The sequence below is a fragment of the Aplidium turbinatum genome, chromosome 9, assembly GCF_918807975.1.
Source record: "Aplidium turbinatum chromosome 9, kaAplTurb1.1, whole genome shotgun sequence".
NCBI lineage: Eukaryota > Metazoa > Chordata > Ascidiacea > Aplousobranchia > Polyclinidae > Aplidium > Aplidium turbinatum.
Window position 1 is genome coordinate 9992387 of NC_137480.1, and position 27491 is coordinate 10019877.

Here is a 27491-nt window from a genome sequence, read left to right on the forward strand (position 1 = left end):
GTCAAAACCTGGTGATGATCGACAACCCAAGAAAACGTTCGACAATGCCTAATAAACCTATCAACCACTGAATATGTTCGACAATGCCTGAAGATGTCCGACAATCAGTGGCGTAGCTGGGGGGGGAGGGGCGGACCGCCCCGGCGGCACGTCTGGGGGCGGCACTTTCAGACTACGATTTTTGATTTTGATTATAATCTGATAAAAAAACGCATTTCATTTTCACACAGGGCCGGATTTAGCTGATGGGGGGCCCGGGGCACTTTTAGATCGGGGCCCCCGTGCAAAAAACTTTTTTGCCCCCGTCCTAAATCCGGGCCTGTTTTCACATGTTTTTCTTGAAGGGGCGGCAAAATCTGAATCCGCCCCGAGCGGCACATTCCCTAGCTACGCCACTGCCGACAATGCCTGCCAGAAAGAATCTAAAGTACCGTACTTTACAATGTCTGAGAACCCCTGACATCTAAAAATGTTCGCCAATGCTTGAAAATTTCCGACAATGCCTAACAACAAGCCTGTCAACCATTGATAATGATTGACAATGCCTGGAAATTCTAGACAATGCCTTGAAATTAGCCTACCGACAATGCCTGAAAGTAGCTACTCTACAATGCCTGACAACCCCTGAAAATGCTCGACAACCCCTCGACAATGCCTGAAAATGTTCTATAATGCCTAACAAACCCGTCAACCACTGATAATGATCGACAATGCCTGGAAATCCTAGACAATGCCTGAAAGTAGCTACTCTACAATGCCTGACAATCCCTGAAAATGCTCGACATCCCCTGAAAATGTTCGACAATGCCTGAAAATATTCTATAATGCCTGATAAGCCTGTCAACCACTGATAATGATCGACAATGCCTGGAAATCCTAGACAATGCCTGGAAATTATCGACAATGCCTGAAAGTACCTACTCTACAATGCCTGACAACCCCTGAAAATGCTCGACAATCCCTGAAAATGCTCGACAATGCCTGAAAATGTTCCATAATGACTACGGTACCAAACCTGTCAGCCACTGATAATGATCGACAATGCCTGGAAATCCTAGACAACGCCTGGAAATTCCCAACAATGCCTGAAAGTAGCTACTCTACAATGCCTGACAACCCCTCAAAATGCTCGACAACCCCTGAAAATGTTCGACAATGCCTAAAAATGTTCTATCATCATCATTAAGTTCCTTCCTCTCGTCGAGGGTTGGAGGCAATGAGACGCCAAGTTTCTCTGTTGTAAGATTTTTCTACTGCAGTTTTGTAGTTAAGTCCTGACCAGTCTTCAATATCATTAGTCCAAATTCTTGGTGGTCTGCCCCTATTTCGTTTGCCGTTTATTTTTCCTTCTAGTAGTTGTCTTTGAATAGAATTATTGCGAATCATGTGGCCAAAATATTTCAATTTTCTTGATTTAATTGTTTGTAGAACTTCCATGTTGGTTTGTATTCTGGATAGTACATCTTTGTTTGTGATTTTATCCTTCCATGAAATTTTAAGCATTCTTCTATAAATCCACATTTCAAATGCCTCAAGTCGGTTAACCATCTGTGATGACAGTGTCCATGTTTCTGCATTGTAGAGTAACGTAGTCCATATATAGCATTTCGCAATTCGTTTTCGAGTGTTGATGTTAATTTTGCGTGTTGTTAATGTCTTTTTTATTTTTACGAAGTTGTTTCTTGCTATTTCTATACGTCTCAATATTTCCGTATCGCATCTGCCATTTTCAGTTATTGTGTGTCCCAGATAGGTAAAGCTTTTGACTTGCTCGACCAGCATTCCGTCAATAGTAATATTTAAACTTGGTACATTTTCTTTTCTTGTAATAATCATCGTTTTCGTCTTGTTTGTGTTGATTTTCATGTTATATTCCTTTCCAATATTGTTCACTTTTTCTATTATTGTTCTATAATGACAAAAAAATCTGTCAACCACTGATAATGATGGACAATGCCTGGAAACTCCCAACAATGCCTGAAAGTAGCTACTCTACAATGCCTGACAACCCCTGAAAATGCTCGACATCCCCTGAAAATGTTCGACAATGCCTGAAAATGTTCTATAATGCCTAACAAACCCGTCAACCACTGATAATGATCGACAATGCCTGGAAATCTTAGACAATGCCTGAAAGTAGCTACCGGTACTCTACAATGCCTGACAACCCCTGAAAATGCTCGACAATCCCTGAAAATGTTCGACAATGCCTGAAAATGTTCTATTATGCCTAACAAACCCGTCAATCACTGATAATGATCGACAATGCCTGGAAATCCTAGACAATGCCTGGAAATTCCCAACAATGTCTGAAAGTAGCTACTCTACAATGCCTGACAACCCCTGAAAAAGCTCGGCTATCCCTGAAAATGTTCGACAATGCCTGAAAATGTTCCATAATGACTACTAAACCTGCCAATCACTGATATTGAGCGACAATGCCTGGAAATCCTAGACAATGCCTGGAAACTCCCAACAATGCCTGAAAGTAGCTACTCTACAATGCCTGACAACCCCTCAAAATGCTCGACAACCCCTGAATATGTTTGATAATGCCTGAAAGTGTTTGACAATGCCTCACAAGCCTGTCAACCACTGATAATGATCGACAATGCCTGGAAATCCTAGACAATGCCTGGAAATTCCCAACAATTCCTGAAAGTAGTTAGACTACTCTACAATACCTGACAACCCCTGAAAATGCTCCACAACCCCCCAATAAGCTGACAATGCCTGACAATGCCCGATAATGCCTACAATGCTCGACAATGCCTGACAATGGGTATTTAGAGGTACCGGTTGAATAGGCTTTCACAATTGGTTGTGCTAACAAAAATGACGGCTGCCGCACTCGAGTGGTGCCATCGCGGTGTGTGGAGCGTGAATGGGAATGACGCTTCTACTCTCTTAGGATTTCTATGGTTCAGATCAGCGAGTGCACAGCCTGGTTGAACTAAAACCATTGCTGTTTTCGCTGCCTTGTGACGTCATTTTTCTTAATTGTTTATTTTAAATAGCACTCGCCAAGCTGTCAGTGCACACCCAGCTTAAAGGTAATGACCGAAACAAATTAAAGGCAATGACCTCAAACGTTGGAGTATTAAAATTAGAAGGGGACGAGTTATGCAATTGAAAAGAAAGCAATCAGCATGCAGCAAGATGTTAGAATATCATGAAAGTAAAGAATATCGACAACCGATGGAAATTTTCTTTTTTTCTGGATTTCTTGGGGTGTTCAGTGCACACCTTGAACACCCTGAATATACGCCACGAGTACACACTTCAACAACATTGAACTGACTTTTAGGTAAAATGCAGTCATATAACCGGTACCCGTTTCCACACAATTAAGTAAATTTACTCTTGCTTTGAAACAAGCATTCATATAATTTTGGAGTAGTTTTAAGCTATTTTGTTTCTGTAAGACAAGTTTTTATCTCTAGATAGGCTTACTGTACCATACGTCCCGTTTAGGCGGAACAGTCCTGCTTTTTAACGTCTTGTCCCGGCGTCCCGACCGGTCAGCCAAACGTCCCGCTTGGGCGTTCAGCCAGCCAGCATAATAGGTACACGAACATTACCAATTAGCATGTTCTCGTTACTGTTGTTGCTGTGTAGCGTACAGGTAAAGAATACTTTGCAAAGAATACTTGAAATGTTTGAGGGATTGAAAAGTTACTTCAATTCCCAAGAAGGTTGTCCTACTCTCATCAAAAAATGCTTCGAAGAACCAACACAAGAGCTCTATTTGAAATTTGTTCATGAGCGCAGTTGAAATACTTCAACGAGACTATTCTGGATTCGTATCTGGATCTTTATGATGGTTCTTATAAAGATGTGCTTCCTCATCTTTGGATCGACATAAACAAAGAAATATCCTGAGTGCAAGTGTGTGAGTCTGCGGAAAAGATCAACATAATGTTTGGGAAGCAGGTGATCAACAGCGACTCTCTTTTCGACGAACAAGTACCAGTGAAACGGCACATGTCTGAACATTGTAACGAAGAGAACTGGCAAAATGCGTCTTTGGAACAAAAGTGGGTCGAGATGTTCAAAGAATAGGCCTATACGCGTTTCAAACTTTCAAAAGCTGGTAGAGTTTATATTTTGTTTACTCGGAACATCCGCACCCGTTGAAAGAATTTTTTCCATCATGAAGAGCATGTGATCTGAGAGCAGAAGCAGGATGCTGGAGCAGAACGTGAAAGCCGTTATCACATGTAAAATCATTAGGCTACTGATTTGTCCTGCTCTGACTTTTACGAAAATGTAAAATTGAACAATGTCTTTTTGAAGAAAGTGTTATCTACAAAAAAGTATGACTGGGCGAATAAGTAAATTCGCAAATGCTTGTACGCAGTGTTGGGTAAATTCAGTGCAATTGGGAATTAGGCTACTTATCGACTTGAAAACTGCAGGCTATTTTATTATTCTTTCTTCCTTTTGCTTTACAGAAAAAATCTAAATTCGAATTATTTTGTATCGTTAACGTCAATTTCTTTCTATTTTTCGAACTGAAACCGATATTTAGACAGAGAATATGCGCATGAACTCTCGATGCCAATACGGTCAATGAAAACAGCCGGGATGGCTACGTAGCCTAGGCCAATGCAATAATATCGGAAAATGTAAAGTTAAAAAATCACTGCTAAGTGGTCTTGGTCTTTGGAGGCGTCCCGTTTTGAAGTCTCAAAAATATGGTAAGCCTATCTCTAGAATCTAAAGATAGGCTTACCACAGTGGCGTAGCCAAGGGGGGGGTTTTGGGGGTTACAACCCCCCCCCCTTTGGCACGCGTGTGACGTCACGATATTGAGAATGATGCTTTCAGTCTAAAAAAAATTGCCTACTTTTAAACAAAATTGCATTAAGAGAGCGAGTTTTGCCAATACCAAACATCTCAGCCAGGAACTAGCAACAAGAAAACACGAGACTTAGCTTTATTTCCGAAAAAATGCCCAAGAAAACATGATCTTATCCTTTTGCTATGCCACCGGACAGCACCATTTTACAGGAATATTCGTACCCACATTTTTGTTGAAAATGCTCTCAGAATGCACCAAATTCAAAGTAATTTTTCAAAATTTTCTGGGGGAGACCCCCCAGACCCCCCGCCGCTGGCTGGTCAAAACCCCCCCTTTCAAAATTCCTGGCTACGCTACTGGCTTACCATATTTTTGAGACTTCAAAACGGGACGCCTCCAAAGACCAAGACCACTTAGCAGTGATTTTTTAACTTTACATTTTCCGATCTAGATGAACTGAATGTTTTGTGGAGTTCTGGCAACATTGGTTTTTAACCAAGTTGCCAGATGAGAAATTCTAACATGATTTTAGAAAGTTATATAAAGTGCCTTGCCGTCAAAAAAAAAACAAGGAAGTTTTAGAAGAGGAAACCAGGGATATCTTGACACTACGGGATGCCAAACTCGAAATCTGCCCGTCCAACTAAAGACCTAACTATGATGTCTACATTGCATTGAACAATACCGTGTTACTGCATGAGAATGTTTGTTTTGCACTGGCTGTTTTCACTTAATTCAATTCAATTCAATTTATTTTTTTTTGTCAGAATGCAAAAGAAATGATATTGTGAAAAAGAAATACAGTAACAAAACTAACAAAAGGAAAAGGTAGCAAAACCTTAATGGTTTAAGACGTGCATGAAAGGATCTAATATTGCGGTATATGCATCAATAAATATAGTTAAGCACGGCCACCAAACCTGATCGTTTCAAGTGATATTTGTTATGTTTTTGAGTTGACAAAAGTATTATTACTTTGTAAGTTTATTGCCTATTACTCAAAAAAGTTAAGTTACATAAAGAACGCACAAAATAAAAAAAACAACGATGCAAGTAACCTAATATACACAATGCAAAAGTTGGCTCATGTAATGTCAAGAATAAAATCTGGCACCATTGTGAATAATTTGATATGCTATTTTGAACCTTTAGTCTGCTACAAGAGCTTTTGTATTTATTCTTGATCATGTTTTTTAAAATCCAGTCTTAATCTAAACATTTTTTGATGATTCTGCACAGGGATATCTAGAGAAGGGGATACGAAGACTTTTATTACGTCTGACAATAGAAGGGCTTCTATTTATCTTAAATAATCTCTGTTTATGGTAAAATGACAATTGGCACATATAGTAATTTAATAAACTTTGTTATAACAACCTGCATTGCACTATTGTCACCAGGTATAGATATTCAATCAATGCTCATAATCACTTGTTATTTCAACTACCCGTATACTTGCTTTACACCTAGCCAACTGCAAAGGTTTTGTCAAAAAAAAAAAAACAGCCAACTGGTAACCTTTCAACTGTCTTTTTAAACAAGTATTCTTTAAATATGTTCTACCTAGCACTTGCTAACTGTTTTGTGTAGCTGAGTGTACTAGCTGCACTACAAAACTTTCTGCAATTTTAAAAAGAATCGCATGTTTAACGCGGTACCAACTACCGCCCTTGTAGTGTCATGAGAATCAGCAATCGCTGTGAGCCTTCGTATCCCCTTCTTTAGATATCCCTGATTCTGCACCCGTGATTCTGCAGAATCAAGATCCAGATCTGATGCAGTAAACCAACATATCTTGGAAGTCAATGTTGATTAAGCGGCATCTGGCAACACTAATTCATAGTAATGCTGCTGGACATTGAGCAGTTGACTTTGTCCAGAGTTGTTTTGAGCCCTTTTTTCATCTTGTTTTTGCTTTTCAAGCCAGACCCATATGTTGTTATGTTATTTTTGTGAGGACTGCTGATATAATCACTTTCATTTTTTTTTGCTCAAAAGAAATTTTAAGGTTTGACAGCAGTTTTTCATTTCATTTAGTTTGAGAAGCAATCACATGACCAGTTGCTGATTGAGCTGAACTGATGGCTAATGTGGTCAACCTCTAACGTAATACGGTAGACAATAAGACGGTTGCAAAAAGTATTGTTGTCAGTAAATACATGTTGGTGAAATACACATGTTACGTCATACACTGTATAACATCGGACAATTTTACCATAAATTTCTTTACCAGCTGACTAAGTGTAGCTTACGTAAATTTTTAGAGAACTAAATCAATCATATAATTTTCAACATTATTTATTCTTGCCCACAATGGCTGGAATTTTGGACAACTTCCGCTGTCCAACCTGTGAATGTGAGTGTATTCAATTGGGAGAAAAAAGAAACACCGTTGCTTCTGTAGTTGCAGGAATTCTGGTAATGTTTTGTGTTTTTCAATCATTTTTTATCAAATTCTCAATTATCACACAATATGTTAGTAAAAAGACTTATTCTTGTCTATATTGCAGCTTTTTTTTATCATACTAATGCTGTCAAACTACTGTAGTTGTAACTTTGTGATTTTATTTTGTTAACATGTTGTCTGAACATGTATTTTAAGCACAGTCACTTGAGATCCATGCAGCTAGGTGTTTTCACTGTGTCATAGGTGTTAACTAACTTTATCACATGATTATGCAGGAGTTATTCTGAATAACTTGTATTTTATTGTGTGCATAATAGTTATGACAGCACTGTATTTTCTAGTAACACAAATGTAACTATTACCGTAAGTCAGTACTTCTCAACCCTGGGTCGCGACCCAAAACTGGGTCGCCGTTTCATTTGGCTGGATCGCTGTAAGATGTGGTAATAAAAGATGCTGTCTCTTGAGCAAACTTAAACTGCCTACTAGTAACTACCGTACTACTTTAGTTTTCGTAATTTGCAGTAAAGTGTACACAACAGTACACACTAGACTAGGGAATTGTAACAATTAATTGCTTCAAAAACCACACCAAACATTAAGATCGCATGCCAGGAAACAGGATCATTTACTGTTTTGAATTAGTTACTGGAAGATACGGAGTTATGCTTTTACGATGTCCAGCTTGTCATAGAAAGGCATTTGGATCCATAGATGAGTAATTTTTTTATAAGACAAGAAATGGTGTGTAATGCCATCTCTCAGATTTTTACAATTTTTGAATATGTGAAATAGAATGTATATAGGAGGACAACAAAAAATAAATTATCAAAATCAGAGTTGTACTTTTCAAGATGTCGCACATTAAAAAAATATGATTTTTAATTGTCACGCCTGAGCGATTTCGTTGATTTTTCTGTTTTCTCAAGATCTATTAGTAGGAATACAGTGAAAATTGGTTTTCTACCATTTTCGGGGTCAAGGAATTCAAAAATGTTGTCCTTGAAATGATTAACACAAACAAAATATCAAAAAATTTGATTTTAAATTTTTTTAAGCAGACTACCACCAGGAGGCGCCCCAGGAATGGTGACAAGTAAAATCAAATTTTTTTTTTTGAAAATCAATCTTTGTTGATGTGCAATTCCAGTAAACATAAGGAAAACAAGGCCCCAGCTTGTTTTAAGGTGCTATAATGCTGAAATAATAATGATAATAAAAAAAGAACAAAAATCCAGTGCCGCATCACCACAGCAAAAAATGGTAAAACACTAATTACAGATAAACATAATAGACCATATATGTAAGATTCACACAAACATTAGGACAAACACTACTACACAGTTCGATTACATACATATTCCCAATTAACATTTTTATGTAGGTAGCTTGTAAAATTGACCTCTTGTTTGTGTTCAAGCTTTATTTTTACAGCAAAAAATTTCTTGAGCGGATAACTACCTTGTAAAACAACTATATATTCAATTTAATAAGTCACGAAATGCAAATATGCACTTACTGTATTTCTAAAGTACAATTCAGGTTACAAACTAGCATGAACTCAGCTGTAAATCAGACATAAGTGTGTTGTCCTGATTTTCTTGATTAGGAACATGACAGTCTAACTGGTGTTCTCTTCTAACTGCTTGCTGAAACTTCATCTTGTTTTGTAGCTCAGTTTTTCCAATCCTTTGAAGTTTTTCATTTTTCACTTGTAACCTCAGTTTATAATCATTGATAACTACTCCGTTTATAACTTCTCTTTACATTTGAATTGCTGCCATGTAATTCATTTCATCTTGAGTGAGTTTGTACTGCCTCCCATTGATTGTTGTTGGAACTTGCAGTTTAAGCAAAATGCTATCCAATGGAACCCAACAAGAATCCTCCGATATTGGCCAGTAAAACATCTGTGAAGGACCATGAGGATGCATAAACGTAATCAGTATGTCATTGTGCATAACGTCATGTTCTTTCACTAGACCTATCCACCAGGAATCATCATATTTGGCAACAACGTATGTCTGTGGTGGAATTTCATTAAGTTGATACACATTTTTACACATAAAGAATGAATGACATCCTGCAAAATTTTCATCATCTGATACACGTTTATATTGTATTGTGCCAATTTCTTTTGGACTAAAATGGTGAAAGCTTCTTGTCCCATTGACAGTTTGTCCCCTGATATATCTATCTTGTAGCAGACTGCGTGTTTCTTCAATATCCGCTTTAAGAAGGAGAAAAAAAGTTATCTTAGGCATTGTGTGACAGCAGTGGTTGTATGCTGTTTCAGCAGATAAAATTTTGTTGGATGGAGATGCAGTAAGACTAGCGTTGGTCAGCTTTCGCTTCACACTACCCCCAATTCCGTCACAAGGTGACTTTCCGTGACTTGTGGCAAAGAAGGACCAAGATGCTTTTATGCCAAAGTCTGAGTGATGGTATGTCAGGTTCAGAAAGTTTTTGTACTGTCCACCACAGCCATCAGAGAAGTACTCAATATGTGTTAGTTGAGGATGTTGAAGTTTCACATGTGTAATAAGATGTTTCTGTAGGTTGTACACAAATGATGTATCATGTGTTAAATCATCGGACATGAAACACAAGGATTGCTCTTTGACTTGAAATATTGTTGAATCAATGTCACGAGTATAAACTGCAATGGGGTGAATTGTGCATTGTTCCTTGCACCAGTGATAACTTTGGATTTCATTTTGAACTACAAATTCATAATTTTCTGCAAAGTCTGTCAAAACAATTGCTTCATGTGGCTCCAATGTCAATTTTCGTGATTTCAAATAGTTAGCTTGTGACTTTGCAATATAAGAATGTGCTGTCAGTTTGTTGATTGCAGCAAGAGTATAATATCTTCAACGAGTTCCTCCTTAATATATACCATTGTTTTCAAATCTGATCGGTCAGTAGAAGTCCATTGTTCTACCAAAAAGGTCTCAGTCTCATCATATGTAGTCAAATTATCAAATAATTTACGTTTCAAAGCAGCCAAACCAGGACAACTTGGACAGCGATGAATCATGCAATTTTTATTTGTCACATCACATACAAGAACACTCATCATTTCTTTGCTTGGTAGCCCACATGCTGAGGCCAAGAGCTCTGCGTTTTGATGCATGCGACAAACACATACATTGTGTTTGTGAGTTCCAGAAGCTCCTGGTGAAACGCACCATTTAGGTTTCAAAGACCAAAATTTGGAAAAACTAATTTTCAGTGTTGGATTTTGCTCTCTAAAGACATTGTAAAGTTCCCAGCCTGACCCTAGTAACAACCGTTTTTGATGATAAACATTTTTTTGTATGCTTACTTTGTCCTTCATGCCTGGCAACATACGAGATGTTTCATCATTTTCAAAAAAATCCAAAATTTTTTGTTGTATCTCAGCTGGAGTACCAATTCTTTGTTTTCGATCATGCCGACCCAAAATTCCTTCTTCTTTTTCAATATTTCTAGCTTTGTAGATTGAGTACGTGGAGCAACCAAAATAAGTTGATGCTTTTTCAGCAGACCAAGACTGAGGAATTAGGGTCAGAATTTGTAATTTGTCAGAAAACTTTTTTGTGTTCTGAAATTTAATCTTTAATTTTGCCATGAGACTGTTTAAATCCATGCTGTCATTATGTAGTTGTTTAACTTTGTCTCTTAGTTCAAGGTCTTGGGAGTTTGCTGTCTCTAGCTCATTGGGATTCAAGCCAGACACTACAGCAAATTGTGACGTTAACTTTCTCTTGCATTTTTGCAATTTTTGGGAACATACTTTTAGTTTTTGGTGCTTGGGTTTGCTGTGCAATGGCACCAGTGGAGATTCATTCAATAGTGCGAAACTGTCATTTAAGTTTGCTGTAGATGCTTCCTTTTCTGCATTAAAAACTGCACTTTGAAGTTCCTTTGTGATTGGAGATGCACTCGACTCACCTTCAAAAATGCTACTATCAAAATCAATTGCCATGTTTCCTGCTTTGGTGAAACAGCGGCTGCAAAGCTTTTGTCCTGGAACAACATTTAAGTTTCCAAAACTTCTCAGTTTTTTTGCCAATTCAAGCCCAATTGTGCGTCTACTCTGAGGAAGAGGTTTTGAAGATGCATCAACCTCATGTATTTCAAAAATGTTGCAGCATTTTTTAAAATTTATCTGAGAAATTTTTTTTAATAACCGCATTTCATGATGTGCACAAACCACAGCATCATCAGCTCTGTCCACACCAGACCTCCACCATAGTAGCTCCTGATCTTCTTCTGACAACTCCTTTACTAGCTTTACTTCATTTTCTACCTCATCTATCTTATCTTCCACATTGCACCATTCTTTCCAAATATTTCCAAAATAGCACTTGTCATTTGATCTTAACATTTTAACTGTAATCTTAAATTAATATTGCAAATGATCTGCAAATATATTTTTCATTAATAATTGCTTAGTTAGTGTATGTACAGTGTACACTCTTTATCTTCTAAACCTCTCTCAGACCTGCAACAGGCTAGGATGACAGCTGACATAGATGACCTTACAGGTCTTCGTTGCCATCCTGTTGTGCTGATAGACACTCAATTAGTATGTACTTTTAGTTTGTTTATCGCCAGGAAAACAATAAACTGAACTTAACAATAACTTCTTCTTTGCTGGAATCCAAACAGACATCGACAATCATTGATCATTTTCAAAGCATTTTCTAGAATGAGCTCTTTATTATCTGCTATTCAAGTTCTGCAGCTCTTCTTATCTCACAATTAATCATTGTTTACCAAAGGTGCATTCTCTGTTTGAAGCATAATGTTAATGCCAAGCTAGTCAGATATATACAGTCTATCTTAGAAGTCTTTCTAATTACCAAGTTACAATCTAACAGCTTATTGACTTGACTACATTGTTAACTATAGGCTGAATGAGACTCAACTCAAAGTAGGTTGAAGATGTGCATTACCAGTATATTTAAGTGTTTTAGCTGTTCAGTGTTCATGCAAATAACTTTAATTGTTGACCTTTTGCTTATCTATACTCACAGCTGAAAATTGAAAATGGTTTAACTTGCAAATATGTTGTCAGCACACAAAACAAAGGCATATATTTTCATGTATCAGTAGGCTGCACTTTAGAATTGAGTTCATAATATACCCTGAACTCAACAGGCTTGGGGCACCTGATAACAAGCTGGGGCCTAGTTTTCCTTATGTTTACTGGAATAGCACATCAATAAAGAATAACTTTCAAAAAAAAAATTATGATTTTACTAGTCACCATTCTTGGGGCGCCCTCTGGTGGTAGCCTACTTAAAAAAATTTAAATTCAAACTTTTTGATATTTTCTTTGCAGCAATCATTTCAGAGACAATATTTTTGAATTCCTTGACTCCTAAAATGGTAGTTCACCAATTTTCACTGTTCTCCTACTACTATTCTTAAGAAATAAGAAAAAACAATGAAATCACTGACGCGTGACAATTAAAAAGCACAAATTTTTAATGAGTGACATCTCGAGAAATACAACTCAGATTTTGATAATTTTTTTTTTATTCTGCTCCTATATACATTCTCTTTTACATATGTGGAAATCAGAAAAATCTGAGAGATGGCATTACAAAATCCTCATAAAATTTCTTGTCTTATAAAAAAATGACTCAGATATGAGAATTTGATTTGATTATCCCTAAAAATGCAAAATTCGGAATGGGTGCACAATCCATTTGCTATTGATGTTGATACCCTGCTAAAAACTACCAAAGCATTTTTGGGTTTCAAGAGGAGTTTATTGACATTCAGTGCCACAGTGTACTGATGTACTGTTTTAACACTAGAACGGCCGAAAAAAAGTATACCTCCAACGGCCGCTAGTATCGAAATCGACACTTTTTACAAAAACTTTATTTTTCTGAAAAACTAACAGTAAGAGTTCGTTTTATTTTACAGTGATAAAATTATCTGAAGCACTTATTACTTTTGTCACCTATTTGCGCTGTTCATTTTTTGGTTTTAGACGAAAATCATGACGTAGGTTACCAGATTTTGATCAGTTTGAAGCTTGACTGTAAATGCATCTTGACTCTGTACGATGATCTGAAAATTCGACAGAGCGAAGACAAAATTATCATAAAAATAGCACAAAGTTTTCTTATTCAGGAAAACAAAAATCAAACAAACCAACAAACACTTTACGAAGTGCAGCCTTGGCACTCCATGACTTTCCAGTCATCGTTATCACATTTCCCACTTTTCGACAGTGGTGGAAAATGGTAACTGTATTGTTTTTGCAATAATGTCCAGCACATTTTCTGCGTTTTCTAGATTGTCGTCTTTGCTCTTCTCTCTACAGTGTCGGCTTTTGTTTCAGCACATGAGCAGTTCTCAAGCTCTCAATCTGGAGGATAAAATCACGTCGGCTGATGTTGCTGCCGGAACGTTTTCTAAAAATAATCCAAGAGTTCAAAGCTGCAATATCTAGCATATATACTGTATTTGTCTAAACTGCAAGAGGCCATCTTTTGCTTGTGGCATGCATGATGCATATTCTTGCCATTTGGTCAAACACATCAACTGCTACTTTGTTCTCGTTATAAAAATGGATCACAGAGGGGTTTCTTTTTCTCTGTTGCATCAAAGCTGGGGCTGTCATGCACAGTGGAAAGGACATTTGCAGTTTTTTGCACTGATAGTTTACAAGCATGCAGCTGTTCGTTGAATTGTAGAAGAATGTACTGGAAAATCTTTCTCCTCCACCCTTGGTCATCTCCTTTGTCAGTCAACTTTACTGTTAGCTCGAACAGTTCCAACAATGGTTTTTGGTTATATTTCTTTTCTCTAGTAAACCAGCAAGATTCACCCTAGTAAAGAAGTTAACTGTTGTGACGTTGTACCCACTTTGTCTGTGTAAATTGGTGGTGATCCTGATCACTACATCCTCCGGGAGAAGCCTTCCATTTCGTTGCTTTCTTTCAATAGCTCCGAGGTACGATAAGTACGGTACGATATTGCATATGTATTTGAAATGAACCTCGGCTAACAACCAGAATTTCATGCAAACTTGTCTGGTTTGTTCGGCATGAACACGATAAAAGGACATCTGTTTTTCGTTGGAAATAGCTGTTCATCGATTGGCAGGCTCCAATCCGGAGTGTAATTGTTGACATAGGCGCCGACTCCGGAGGGGCGGCGCCCCCCCGTGAATTTAGCTCGGGGTGGCTGCCCCCCCGCAAATTATTTAAAAAAAAATCCTAAATCAAATGTTTCTAAGTTCATATTTGCGTTAGTTTGACCTTCATTGCGGATCGATCTCAATTAAAAGATCTACTTGTTGCAACAAGAGCGCTGCTCCTAAGATAACAAAAGAAACAGAAGTACGGTAGCTGATAAACGCCAGCATGGTGCCGTTGAACCATAGTAACAATGATTGAAAAACGTTTTTCTTGATTTCTTTCGCTTTGTTTTTTCTTGGGAGTGTCAATAACGAGGTGCAGTTTGCTCAGTTTAGTATCTACCCGTATTAAGAGCTAAAGTTCAAAGTGACCAGCATATAATTCGAAGTAGCCTACAGGCCTCGAAATTCGTTTTTGTTGACGGCGGACAAACGTGTCCGGTCTGAGCAGCTATCTCGGCGGACAAATCAAGTCTCACGGCGGACACACCAGTTTTAGCTGTCGATCATCATGCTTAATCACTTTATCTTAATAATAATTCTTCGCCATTTCAGAACTATAACTACGGTTTTAGAAGGCTTTTTAAAAAATCAGTAAAGTCACTCTGAAAGGCTTTCATCAGACCAACGACTTGCGCTAGAAGAGTCAAAGCACCGTGTAGCTGGTCAATACGTCACACACAACTGATTAACTTCCACCGAACGAAGTCGTGTGGCTTGTTGCGTCACAATGCTCAGGGCACGAGTTGGATAACTTCTACACTAACGCTACTATTTTCTGCTGTGCAAAGTTTTACTAGGCTTTTTTCTTTAAGTTTATTTTTGCGTGTCATGTGAGCGAAAGTGAATTTTCCTTGGGTCTTTTCTTTCTTAACTGTAATACCAAAACTTAACAAATTTTGTTGCATCTTGCTGTAATAGCCTACTCGTATAATCTAATTTAGTAACCAACCTTGCCGTATCAATATTACTCGGAGATCAAAGCCAGACATTGTGACGTAAAACTTGAACTAAATTTCGCGTGATTAGTGTAGAAGTACCTGTACTCCTATCGATTCTTAGCGAAGAATTCACCTTTGTTACGCTGATTCAATGTCATCAATCGTTGAAGCAACGTAAAAATCGAAAGTTTTCCTCCTTGAATGGAAGCTAAGGATATCATACAGTATTCACATTTTCTAGATGCGCGCTAGAATGCGCTGGAAAATATATTATCGCAACAATTGTTTGTGCTATGCAATGACGATTTGTATCGCTAGTTCCTGTGTTATTTCTCGGCGGACAAATATGACCGATCTAGATGGTACTTCCCGCGGACATCACTTGCTGTGACGGCGGACATGTCCGCCGTGAATTTCGAGGCCTGAGCCTACATCATAAAGCTTGGCGATATACAATGGCAGATAGACGCAAACAAACATCAGCATTTTGAATGTAAGCAATCGGTCGGCTAGAAAGTTTGCCCCCCCGGCAATTTTCAAAACCCGGCGCCTATGATTGTTGATGCTATTAGCAACAAGTCCTTCCAGTGGCTCTCGAATATGAATAAACTTATCTCTTGCAAATTGCTGATAGATTTGTGGAAGGTATTTGTAAACTCAGTAGGATAACCTAAAAACAAGCCGAGCGATAACACACATTAAGCTGAGCGTTGGACAATTACCATGAGAAACGCTATAAGTGCGAAAACTATTGAATTAGTTTTTTTCAAGCAGAAAATCTTTTCTACTTTACAAATCTTATTAAATTTGTATGAGATGTCGAAATCGACACCTCTGCCGTTGGAGGTATATCCGCACATTGCAGATAACATAAAAAGATTTTTTATAAAAATAATACTGAACTATAAAATGTAAGCATAATTGGGAAGCTACTGAAAGGTTGAAAACGTTGCGATCACAATTAAGGCCCAAAATAGTGAACTAAAAGTATCGATTTCGACACCTCGGCCGTTCTAGTGTTACAAAAAACACCCTTGGTCAATTTTGGACAAAAGTCTAGAATGAAAAGACTGTTTTTGGCACGCACGCAGCAAAAGCTCTCCTGCCATTTGTGACTACCTGCCTGTGTGAGAGCGGTTTTTCTGCACTTACTCACATCAAAACAATGGAGAGAAATTGTCTTCAGTCTGAAGATGACACGAGATTGGCACTGAGCAAGACAGCTCCAAATTTTGACAAAGTTGTTAAAACAATATAAAGTCAAGGCTCACACTAATTAAATTCGACATTTTGTTGTTATGTTTAATTGTGTTACATGTGAGTGTTGCTCATTTTTTCATACTTACAAAACATTGTGCGAAACGTAGTTTTGGAAATAGGGTCGCCAAATCTTCGCTATTAATTTAACCTTAATATTTGGGTCGCCACAAATAAAGGTTGAGAAGCACTGCCATAAGTGAACCGTATTAACATTCCTGTTTCATATTAGTGTGAAAATATTGTTTCAACAGTTTTTCTCTGGCTGGTGGATAGTAATTGATGCAGCTATCCAGTACCCATTGGAAAGTGACATGCCTCATGCAGTGCATGCCTGTGGTGCCATTGGGGCGTTTGCATTTTTTATGTAAGTTACCTAGTCCTACTTTCGTTTGTCAAAATATTGTTTTCAGGGCATAAATTGAAACAGAACATTGAAAACATTTAATTTGCTTGTTTGGTCATGGTTATTTTTAGGAAGTGGCTATTTTTCCACACTTAATGCCATGGTTACAATCAGGTGTTGCCAGAGTTTGGATTAAAGTTAGGAAGGATAAAGGTGATGGTTAGAATTAGGAATAAGATTAGGATTTTGATCTTTGCCCAAGGCTAAACAAAAAAATCCAAAATACAAGTTTTTGTTTTCAACAGCTTTAAACTTTTCTCAAATTAGGGCAGAATTCCTTATCTGGCAACACTATTGTGGCTATTACTACATAATATAGTGTAAATATAGCCACAGCCTATTTTTTATTTATCAAAAATCAATTTGTATTTCATACTTAGAACTGTTAAAAACAATTTTGTTGTGAAAACACTTTTCTTAAGAAATTTTTTTTTTTAATATGAATTCAAACTAGTTTGATAAATATCTATACTACTATATCATACAATGAAGCATTGCAATTTTACACATACTTTTTACTTGTGGTGTAGCCTATTTAATATTTATACCAAAATCAAAGCTTTGAAAAGAACTTTATATCTATTATATACATACTTTGATCATAAAATAAAACTGTGAAATGCTTTGCCCTCCTGTGATCTAACAACAAGAGTATACAATATATATAATATATGATATAAATTTTTCTTTATTGACAACACACACTTATAATATCAAAAGGTTTGATTTTGATCTTTATGCAAAACTTACAATTTTTTTTTTTTTGGAACATCAAATATTTGAATGCTTTTTTCATAACATTTAAAAAAAAAAGTAATGCTATTTGAAAAGTGTTTATCACAAAAATATTTCTTTGAAATTTATGGTTTTCATTCCAGGATATACAGTACAGCAGATTTTCCACATTATTGCTGCCATAGCTACAGTTATCTTAGTTATACATAAAGTTAATTGTTAACGATATACTGCATCCTGCATTTAATGCATTAATGCCTTTTAAGATACAGTATTTTAAAATGTAAAAAGTTAGAACTAATGATAGTATACATAGGCGCCTAATCCGTGGGGGCGTGGGGGCCAGGCCCCCACGCATATTTCTGCGTGGAAGCAACTTTTTATGCTGTATTGATACATAACACTATACATGAACTAGCGATCGGCAGCAGAAAAACATTTTTTAAATGCAAACCGCAACAGCTTTGCGATAAATAAGCTCTAGAACAAGTAGCGATGCTACAATCCCACCTCAGACAAAAAAAATCTGTCATTTTTACATTGATTTAACGTCTGCAGACGTTGAAATCAATGTAAAAATGACTGATTTTGCTGCCTGGGACATAGCAAAATACTACCATTTTGCGTCGATTCAATGTCTATCAGATGTTGAATGCACCCAAAAACAACATAATTTGCTACGTAGACGCAGCGTGCGTTTAGCTTAATGCGCTTGCAAACAGGCTCGATGTCGCTTTCGAAAGTCGAAACCTCGGCAGAGAATTGTCGCGGCAGTGAATCGCACGCTGTGAAAATAAACTTGAAGTCTCGGCCCGAGGTAACCACTAACCAACGCAACAAGGGCTGGTACAAACCGCATTGCGCACACGCGGCATAATCAACGCAGCAACGGACTCGCGCAAACTGCATGGCGCACATAGGACCGTTGCCATAGAAACCCGATTAAAGGCGGGAATATGCGCTTTTTTTGTCTCATCTGCAGCTGCAACACGAAAACGGGCGTATTACAGTGAATTGAAAGCAGGTCAGTCATAAGTTGCGATATTGTAGTGAAAAGGGAGCAATGTCAAGTCGAAAACTTAATCAAACGTCTCTCCGCAACTATTTTTCAAGGGCTGTTTATGGATGTCAGCAACTTTTAGATTTATTCAACGTGACGTGCTGTTGAATTAATGTAAACATGAATGATTTTGCTTTCAACAGGTATATTTTCAAGCGTATGATCAAGTTAGTATTTTCATTCCATTCACAGTATACCTTTTAGTGAACCTTTTCGTCTCTTGTTTCATGCTGATAAATCTAGTTCGTTGCTAAACTTTATGTTGTGCTTAGCTTAAAGAGTCGCAGTCCATCAACCGCTAGCCAACGCAGACGCATAGCATGTCACTGTGTTTTGGTCGAGTTTTGTTTATAATAGTTACTGGTAGGTCGAACGTAGCGATAACTCCGAGTGTGGCAATAAAAGCAATCCTAGTGTGACGACATAATTACGTCATCCATCTGCGTGACATTTTGCTGAATTTACGTTGCTGCTGATGAAACACGCTTTCGCCCCCACGGCCAAAAAAATAGTTAGGCGCCTATGATAGTATATCTGCATGGTTGTTATTGTTATTTTAAATATTCAGCACCGTCGGTATAATATAAGAAGTAGAACTGGTTTTTTGGTTTGTGACACATTGGATGGTTAAAATATTCACTATCATTTTAAGCACTGTCTTCACATAAAAAATGTAATGTTCTTATTGCAGTGTAAACTATGTTGTGTAGTTTGCACATTATAAATAGTGTGCTAGAACTTAAAATTCTACTTTTAATACTGTGGATATAGAAAAGCACTGCTCACCTTGCTTAAACACTGTGTTTTCACTAATTTTGTAGGATAAATGCAGTGTCCAATGGCCAAGTAAGGGGAGATTCATACACAGAAGGATGCTTAGGAACTCTAGGTAAGTATTTTTGTTTCATCTTCGGCTGGGTGTTAAAAGCCTTTACTGAACTTTATGCCCCCATTTTTATATCAGATATATATGGCTACTATTCACCTATAAACCTTAGCAGACTGTTTTACCTGTATTGGGATCATCAGAAGGTTCTTATTGAAATAAAATTATTGTTATTATTCAATCTTTTCTCTCCATGTCGTTTTTGGCCTTCCTTTTTTGAAATATCCAATGTATATATATACTTATTTATATATAGTAGCCTACTCCTCTAATAATATTATTCCTTTAAAACTAGGATGTATTATTGCATAATTATGGTCAAGTAGCTTTTACTTGTCAAGGTATGAATATTTATTGAATAATAATGTATATTACCATTTACAGGAGCTAGAATATGGATGCTGATTGGGTTTTTACTTGCTTTTGGTGCACTGATTGCTTCAATGTGGGTGCTTTTTGGAGTATTCGTCGTTAACAGTGAGTCAAGTTTATCTCTAATGGTGTAATGTCGTTCGTGGTGACTACTGGCCAATGCGTGCTTCGTTTTTGTCCATCAACACTTTAAAATTAGGTGAACTGCAGTTTCAATGACGCTTGAAAAGATATTTTTGAAATTTCCTACTTTCATAAGTTTCGTGATATTGATACAGTAGTACGACAGCTTTAAGTTGCTTATTCTGGTAAGCAGTTTTGTCTCTATTCTCATTCGTTACGTTACTTTTAAAACGAAATATATAGCTGGAGTCAATGCAAGCCAGCAGCCGGCGGCAATCGCGGCCATGACCGCTAAGTAGTGCTTGAATGACCGCCAGTGCTACCTTGTCAGTCGGCCAAGTTTGGCCGCCGGTTTCTTCTAGCCAATTATTTAATTTTGCAATAGAATGAGCGTGGAATAACTATCGAAATGATGTAGTATCAAAGAGTGTCGCAGAATTAGGTCAGCGTGTTATAATCACCACTGTTGTATTGTGCGGGAACATTTGCTATTGCGTATATGGAATATATCCAGCTGCGATCACTAGCTGTAGCCTACCAGCGCATTCGGCCAACGCGCATTCATCCATTGTGCGCGAGTAATAGCGTTAATTACAGTGACGCGAAACCGCAAGTCTCAGGTTTGCGATTTTTTGCATGATTATAGAGCAGTACTAGACGAACGTAACTGAACAAAAACAAGACGAATTTTCCGCTTATTAAATGATCTATTCTAGAATAAAGTTTTTTAAAAAACTTTCGCTCATTTGCATGTTTGACTAAGTCTTGTTTGTAATTCCCGACGTTTATTTTAACAAAGTGTTAATCTGAAGTGCTAATTTACAGCGGCTGGCAATATTGTCGTTTTTATGTTGATGCAATGTTGTCGGACATTGAGTCGTTGTTAAAAAGAAGAACTAGGTTAGTTGACATCCGACGGGAAAACACGTGTCTTCATAGTTGAGAAATATTCCCGCTGTGGGTTAGTGACTTCACACCCTCAATGGTGACATCATAACGGTATAAATGGTCAGATTTAATGAAAGGCGGTATATACTATACATTCGGTAATGCAGTTGAAACAATTTACTCAGCAGCTGAAACAACTTAGTGTCGTTAGATGGTCCCGCAATACCGGATTACAATCCCGATAAAGCAGTTTTTGCGTGGTACAACGATTCTATTGCAGGACGTCGCCCAGACTTCAACAACGCAAAGTGATCATTTTAGCATTGTTGCAAGTTTAATTCTATTTACGTGTGCTATCATTATTTGTATTTTGGCCTCCAAGCGCGCAGATTTGGCCGCCGAGAAGGAGCTCTTGGTAGGCCACGATGGCTGCCGGAAAAAAATACGAGTTTTAAGGCCTGCAATGGTAATTAAAATTCGCATGTTATGTATTCACAGCAACAAAAGAATCTGCCTATCCGGGAGTGGCTGTCTTTCTTCAGAATGCACTTATCTTCTTTGCTGGTATTATTTTCAAATTTGGCAGAACAGAGGAGTTGTGGGACTGAAAGGATTTAAATGTTGCAATCCTTACCAGCAAATCATTCCTTTTTACATAGATTTCATGTCTGCTGTAGACGTTGAAATGATCTAAAGAAAGTATGATTTACTGCATGGGAGGTGGTGTGCTCCAACAGTGGTTGACATTTGACAACAAAAATCACATCTTACAGTGACCTTATAATTTATTCCCAACCACTGTTGGTGCACTTAGCCTCTGGTCTTTTTTATGTTTTCACTGTTTTGTTGTATTATTGTCTTCGAGTTTATTTTTATTTTATTGTCGAACATGTGGTTGTTATCGTGAGGTTGAAACTAAAAATGAGTGACCACGAAAACGTTTTCATTACCGTACTGCTGCCGTTTGATCTAGCTGAAATAATCGACTAAGATTCCTGTGCAGTGCTGTGACTAAATGATACCAATTCTCTTACATTTCGTGCATGTAAATTTTGCGCTTAGTTTAACTGCAGATCTAAGATTTTGATAAAATCCAACAACTTTTTCCGTACCCTGCAATAGTTCCAAAGTAGACAAACTCACCAATCACTGATGGACACTTTCAAATACTATCCAGTGGCGAGACGTACCGTTTCTGCTCATGCACAATATTTTAATGATGTAGCACAGGAGTGTGTAGCTTGTGTTCATTGATCCAGTGTTTTCACAGCTTGCTGCGATAAATATCATTAAATCAAACTTTAAACATTCAGTCTTCTGCATGACGGCCCAAATTGCTGGATTCATATGCCTGACTGGCTCGAATTCGCTTTTTATAGCCTATGACGCAAACACACGTGGCTGCAATCAACAACCTTGGGTCTGACTATTGTTGACTTTCAGGCTTGGTCAAAGTTGTCATTACAAGCAGTTCGGTTCATTTTAAAAGCTTTTTCTAACGCATAACACGTATCATGGCAAGTGCATAAGATTTTCAACATTTAATGTCAATGTATTTTAAGCTTACCAAGTGAAGGATTATTTCATAAATACGGGTTGACTTGAATGTAAGCTACAATTTGTGTCTGACGCTTTTGCATGATCTGGTACAGAAATACATGTGTCGGTGTCGTCGAATTGACTGTTACGTTGGAATGGCGACCTAATGTGAACCTTGATGCATCACACCAACTCCATTCTTCTTTTGTAAATACTTCGTATTCAATAAATTCGATACAGACATCGGCTTGGCGATAAAAATTTACAAGCAGTGCAGTAGTTTGAGAGTTGTGACAGATTTTGTTTCGTCGAAACGAAGTATCTTCTGATATATTTTTAATTCGAACATTGGAAATTCTCCCGCAAGTTTAGTAGACAAAACGACAACACTTAGGAAGCAATGAAGTCTTTGTTCTCGCATTCCAGTGTTACTTTGGAGTGGGCTACAAGCGCCGTGGGGAAGGTAAGATGTGGAGTTCAGTGAGTGTCGGCTATAATGCTTTCATGTAACACTCGGTCTAAGAGCAACGCAAACAGGCTGGTAAATGTCAGTTGTATTACACGCAGAGGTGGGCAGTAGCGCGCTACTTTTGTAGCAGCGCTACTTTTTTGGTAAAAGTAGCGGTAGTAACGCTACTTTTTAGTTGGAGTAGCGGCGCTATTTTTATTCCAAAGTAGCGGGAGAGGCGCTACTTTTTTTCAGTCGCACTCCCGCCATTCGCTACTTTTTAATTTAAATTGAAAAAAATGTTTGTTTGTTTTTTGCAATAGGCCTACTGGCATGGTCAAGCAGCTACATAATCGGCTTGGTTGCAAAGTTTCGGTCTTTTCTAGCTGACGTCAACTTCTTCGGCGAATATCTCCGTGTGATGAAGCCTATCTGCCAGACTTTAGACCAGGGGTTCTTAAACTTTTTGAGCCGCGCCCCCCTTTGACGTGCCATCCAAACTTGCGCCCCACCAAACTACAAAATTAGCAAACATTAAAGTGTAATGACTACAGGAATTTATATTTAGCTTTCATTAATGTGAGGGATGTAATTGTTTTTCGGAAACCAAAAGTTTAATTTGAGGCTTTGTAGCTGATAATGCACACTTCAGATCGGCTTCACAATCAATAAGTTTGTTTCGATGTTTTGTTTTTATGTTCAAAATTGTAGAAAAGCCACTTTCGCACAGATAAGTGGACGAAAACGGAAGAAGTGTGCGTATCACCACGCTACCCACTCCCTTGTATATGTGCAAATATTTAACCCAAAAATCAGTAAGTGGCATTGCTTCATAATCGTCTTTTGCAGTGGAGTTACACTTTATTTCCAAAAATTCCTCTTGCAAACCGTCGGGAAGAATGTCCTCGTTAGCACGAAAGGGATTTCTTGTCATCTTACATTCTGGAAGGTCGGTGTCACCCAAGTCTGGAAAAAAGCGTTCGAATTCTTGTTTCATAAGCTGAAGGTGAGCCTCCACTTCAGCCTTAAGCTCACCTTTCAGTTCAAGTTGTTTTTTGTCAAGTGCAGTATCTAGGTTGGTAAATGAAGCTGCATTTCCTATTTGTATTCGGCGGTGCCACAACCCCAGCTTTGCCACAAATGCTCGAATGGAATCATAGCTATTAATCCGGTTAGTATTTCTGCCCTGCAAGAGCAGATTTAAGTTATTGAGGGCCTCGAAAATGTCCACGAGGTATGCCAACTCCAGCTGAAACTTCTCTGATGAAAATGGCAGAAAGAGATCTTGCTTCCCATGAGCTTCCAAAAATAGCATCAGTTCATCTCTCATTTCATACACGCGGGCTAACTGATTACCTTTCGATAACTAACGAACAGATGTAAGGAAGAGGAGAGTCTTATGGTTCGAATCCATATCCTTGCACAGCTTGGTAAACAGTCTCGTATTGAAGGCACTGGTTTTTACGAAGTTGACGGCTCGTATGATTACTGTAAGCTTATCTTTCATTGCAGCTGGTAGAGTCCTGGAGGCCAGAGCCTCACGGTGAATCACGCAGTGAGATCCCATGGCATTGGGACTTTTTTGCTTTATCCTGGCAATAAATCCACTTAGTCACATGCGTTTAGTCACATAGTTTGACATCGCTCGCGCCCCCCTTGCAAACCTTTCGCGCGCCCCCCAGTTTAAGAACCGCTGCTTTAGACATTCTCCAGGGCGAGTTCAAGGCATATTACGGAGTCTTGCTTCCAACCATCACAATTTGCGGGAAGAAGTTGACCGAGATCAGTGATCTTGTGACCTGTGAAGAGTTGAAAGTGAAAGTCCTTGAAGGGGTGAAGAAACGATTCAACAAGTGCTTCAACGACATGAAATGCGTTATGGCATCATGTCTTCATTCCTCCTTCAAGGCGTCGTGACTACAATTTCTGCACTACGTTTCCACGGATGATGCTGAAGCACTGCGAGAAAAAGTCAAGACAGATGTAATTCGACTGTTGCGGGAGACATCAAGCCAGGTTGATACCGAGAAGAGTGACACCAACACCAGTCATGACTCCGATCAGGATGTATTTTTTGGAGTGTTTGCGCCATCCCGTGAAACGTCGGTGCAGAAGAAAGCAACAACTGTGGACGCCTTTTTTCGGACAAAAGCAAGTCCTTGAGCTTTTCGAATACCGAGTTAAACATCTGTTCATTAAATACAACACCCCCATTCCTTCCAGTGCTGCGGTGGAAAGACTTTTCTCTGTTGGAAAAGATGTGCTTAAGCGAAAGCGGGCAGGACTTAGTGACTCTCATTTTGAAATGCTCGTGTTTTTGAAAGATGCGTAACAATAAATTTCCCTTAGAATGTGTTTTCTATAACGACGTTAAAATGACAGCGTAAACGAATGATAACATTCGTTTTCAAGGTCATTTTTGCGTCACTAGGGACTTGAGTGTTTCCTAGTGTCATTTTAGACAAAAGTAGCGGAAGAAGTAGCGGTAGCGCGCGCTACTTTGGCCCGAGTATCGGGTAGCGCGCTACTTTTGTAGATTGGTAGCGGTAGCGCGCGCTACTTTGGCCCAAGTAGCGGGTAGCGCGCTACTTTAAAAGTAGCGGGTGCTCACCTCTGATTACACGCAATATTAGCAATGCAAGTCAGCTGCTCTGTATGAAGAACCATAAAGTAAACATAGGACAGTTTTCCGCGCGAACTAGTTGCCTCCATTGCACCGGTTCAGGAAAGGTAGGACAACTTTCTTTAGGGTCCCACGTAAATGAACTCACTAAGATCCTTCTTGCACTCAGTTTAGTAACATAAGAAAAAAGTGTAATGACAGAGGGTGGCAATCGAACCCATGCCAAAAAAATGACTACCTCGCTTGCCAATACCGACTAAGCAACGTTGGTGGTGTTTACTTTGTATATATCAAAAATCTTTGGAGAAGAACCCTCACAATATCACGTGCTGAGTCACATGACTGCTATCAGCTGATTCGCAAGGAAAATTGCCCAATGTTAAAGCACGGTACCTACAGAATCATAAAGTAAGGTGTATTGATTTGAAAGTAGTTTACAATTGAATACGTGGATTCAAAAATGGCCCAATTTACAGAAAGGTGTGTTTGAGATATAGGCCTAGCCAAAGACGCATTTAATAGACTACGACCTATTCTGTTGGATCGCAAGCTTTCTATTCCTCTGAAGGTGCGACTTCTCAAAGTGTTGGTGTGGTCTGTTCTCCAGTATGGTTGTGAAGCATGGACCTTCAACACAGAAACTAGGCGTAACATTGAAGCAGCTGAAATGTGGTTTTACAGAAGAATGCTCAAGATTTCATACACTGATCACAGCACAAATGCAGAAATTTTAAACCATGTACATCAAGATAAGGAACTATTGAACAACATAACTCAAAGGCAACTCAAATTTCTCGGTCACATAATCAGAAAAGAAGAATTCGAAAATCTTTGTCTAAGCGGTCGCCTTCTCGGGAGACGTGCTCGTGGCAGGCAACGAACAACATTTATATCTAATTTTCAACGAAATACATCAATCAGCCAACCAAGAACACTTTGGGACACTTGCACGACAAAGGGAACATTGGAAGAATTTACGAACCGAGCATCTAGTTCATCAAAGGCCGCATCGGCTATGATACTGTAGTAATATTTGAGATGCATGCGTTTTATTTGATCATTCACTTTTGGTGCAAAATCTGTGGAGAAACTATGGAAAAATTGAGGCCCAATTGCTGGAGTTGGACCTTTTTTTAAATCAATAGAAATATTGAGGGGAGTATTTTTCATGTTTAGGCTTTAAAAAATACTGTAGACATTTTTTCAGCTATCATTTAGAACAGGGGTCACCAAACTACGGCCCGCGGGCCAGAACCGGCCCGCGAACTGATTTTATCTGGCCCGCCACGTGCTGCGGAAATAACAGCTGCACTACAACTGTTAAGGAAAAAAGTTCCCAAACATTTTGCAAAATACTGACGCTGCTGTTTATCATTAGGCCACCACAAATGGGGACAACCTAGGCCAAATTTGGAAATATGTAATGTTTTTTCAAGAGCACGATGCCCTGTAGTGTACCACAGCAGGGGATAACTTTTCCAGCAACCTTTCGATTTTCATCACAACTTTGCTATTCCACCGCTGACTTTGTTATTTATTGTGCTCAATTCAAGTCAATGAAGATTCTAAATAGTTGTATACCATTTCGCAATTTGTATCCGGCCCGCAGCTGTTAATCTCGCAGCAATCCGGCCCTCTGAGAAAAAAGTTTGGTGACCCCTGATTTAGAACACAACAAGAATTGGAAAAGCATAAAAAATGAAATTTGATAAAAAGGAATTGAGCCTTTTTTTAATTCACGTATTCAATCGTCACTCAATAGTAGGGATCATTGCAATGATAGCGCGTAGTTACAACCTCAACCTCCAAGCATTCCCACTGCTCGCGACTGGAAAATTACAAAGGAAATGTGAAC

At 38.4% G+C, this 27491-nt stretch overlaps 2 protein-coding genes across 2 annotated transcripts; one reads left to right on the forward strand and one right to left on the reverse strand.

Moving 5' to 3' along the window:
- Positions 1-7041: 7041 nt before the first annotated feature.
- Positions 7042-22808, forward strand: LOC145776987 (transmembrane protein 50A-like). The gene is made up of 5 exons (XM_082588248.1): positions 7042-7222; positions 16811-16923; positions 19579-19646; positions 20028-20120; positions 21525-22808. The coding sequence occupies exons 1-5, from the start codon at positions 7118-7120 to the stop codon at positions 21632-21634; spliced, it is 489 nt and encodes a 162-aa protein (XP_082444374.1). The 5' UTR covers positions 7042-7117; the 3' UTR covers positions 21635-22808.
- Positions 22466-24343, reverse strand: LOC145776665 (protein FAM200C-like). The gene is made up of 2 exons (XM_082587896.1): positions 23902-24343; positions 22466-22521 (listed from the first exon to the last, which is right to left on the reverse strand). Exons 1-2 carry the CDS (start codon positions 24341-24343, stop codon positions 22466-22468), a joined length of 498 nt encoding a protein of 165 aa, XP_082444022.1.
- Between the last annotated feature and the right edge of the window lie 3148 nt (positions 24344-27491).

Coding starts and splice junctions, on each gene's coding strand:
- LOC145776987 (XM_082588248.1), top strand. CDS start 7,118: ATGGCTGGAATTTTGGACAACTTCCGCTGTCCAACCTGTGAATGTGAG. Junction 16,924..19,578: donor GGGGCGTTTGCATTTTTTAT/GTAAGTTACCTA, acceptor CTAATTTTGTAG/GATAAATGCAGTGTCCAATG. Junction 19,647..20,027: donor AGGATGCTTAGGAACTCTAG/GTAAGTATTTTT, acceptor TACCATTTACAG/GAGCTAGAATATGGATGCTG.
- LOC145776665 (XM_082587896.1), bottom strand. CDS start 24,343: ATGAGAGATGAACTGATGCTATTTTTGGAAGCTCATGGGAAGCAAGAT. Junction 22,522..23,901: donor CGAGGACATTCTTCCCGACG/GTTTGCAAGAGG, acceptor GTTATGCGTTAG/AAAAAGCTTTTAAAATGAAC.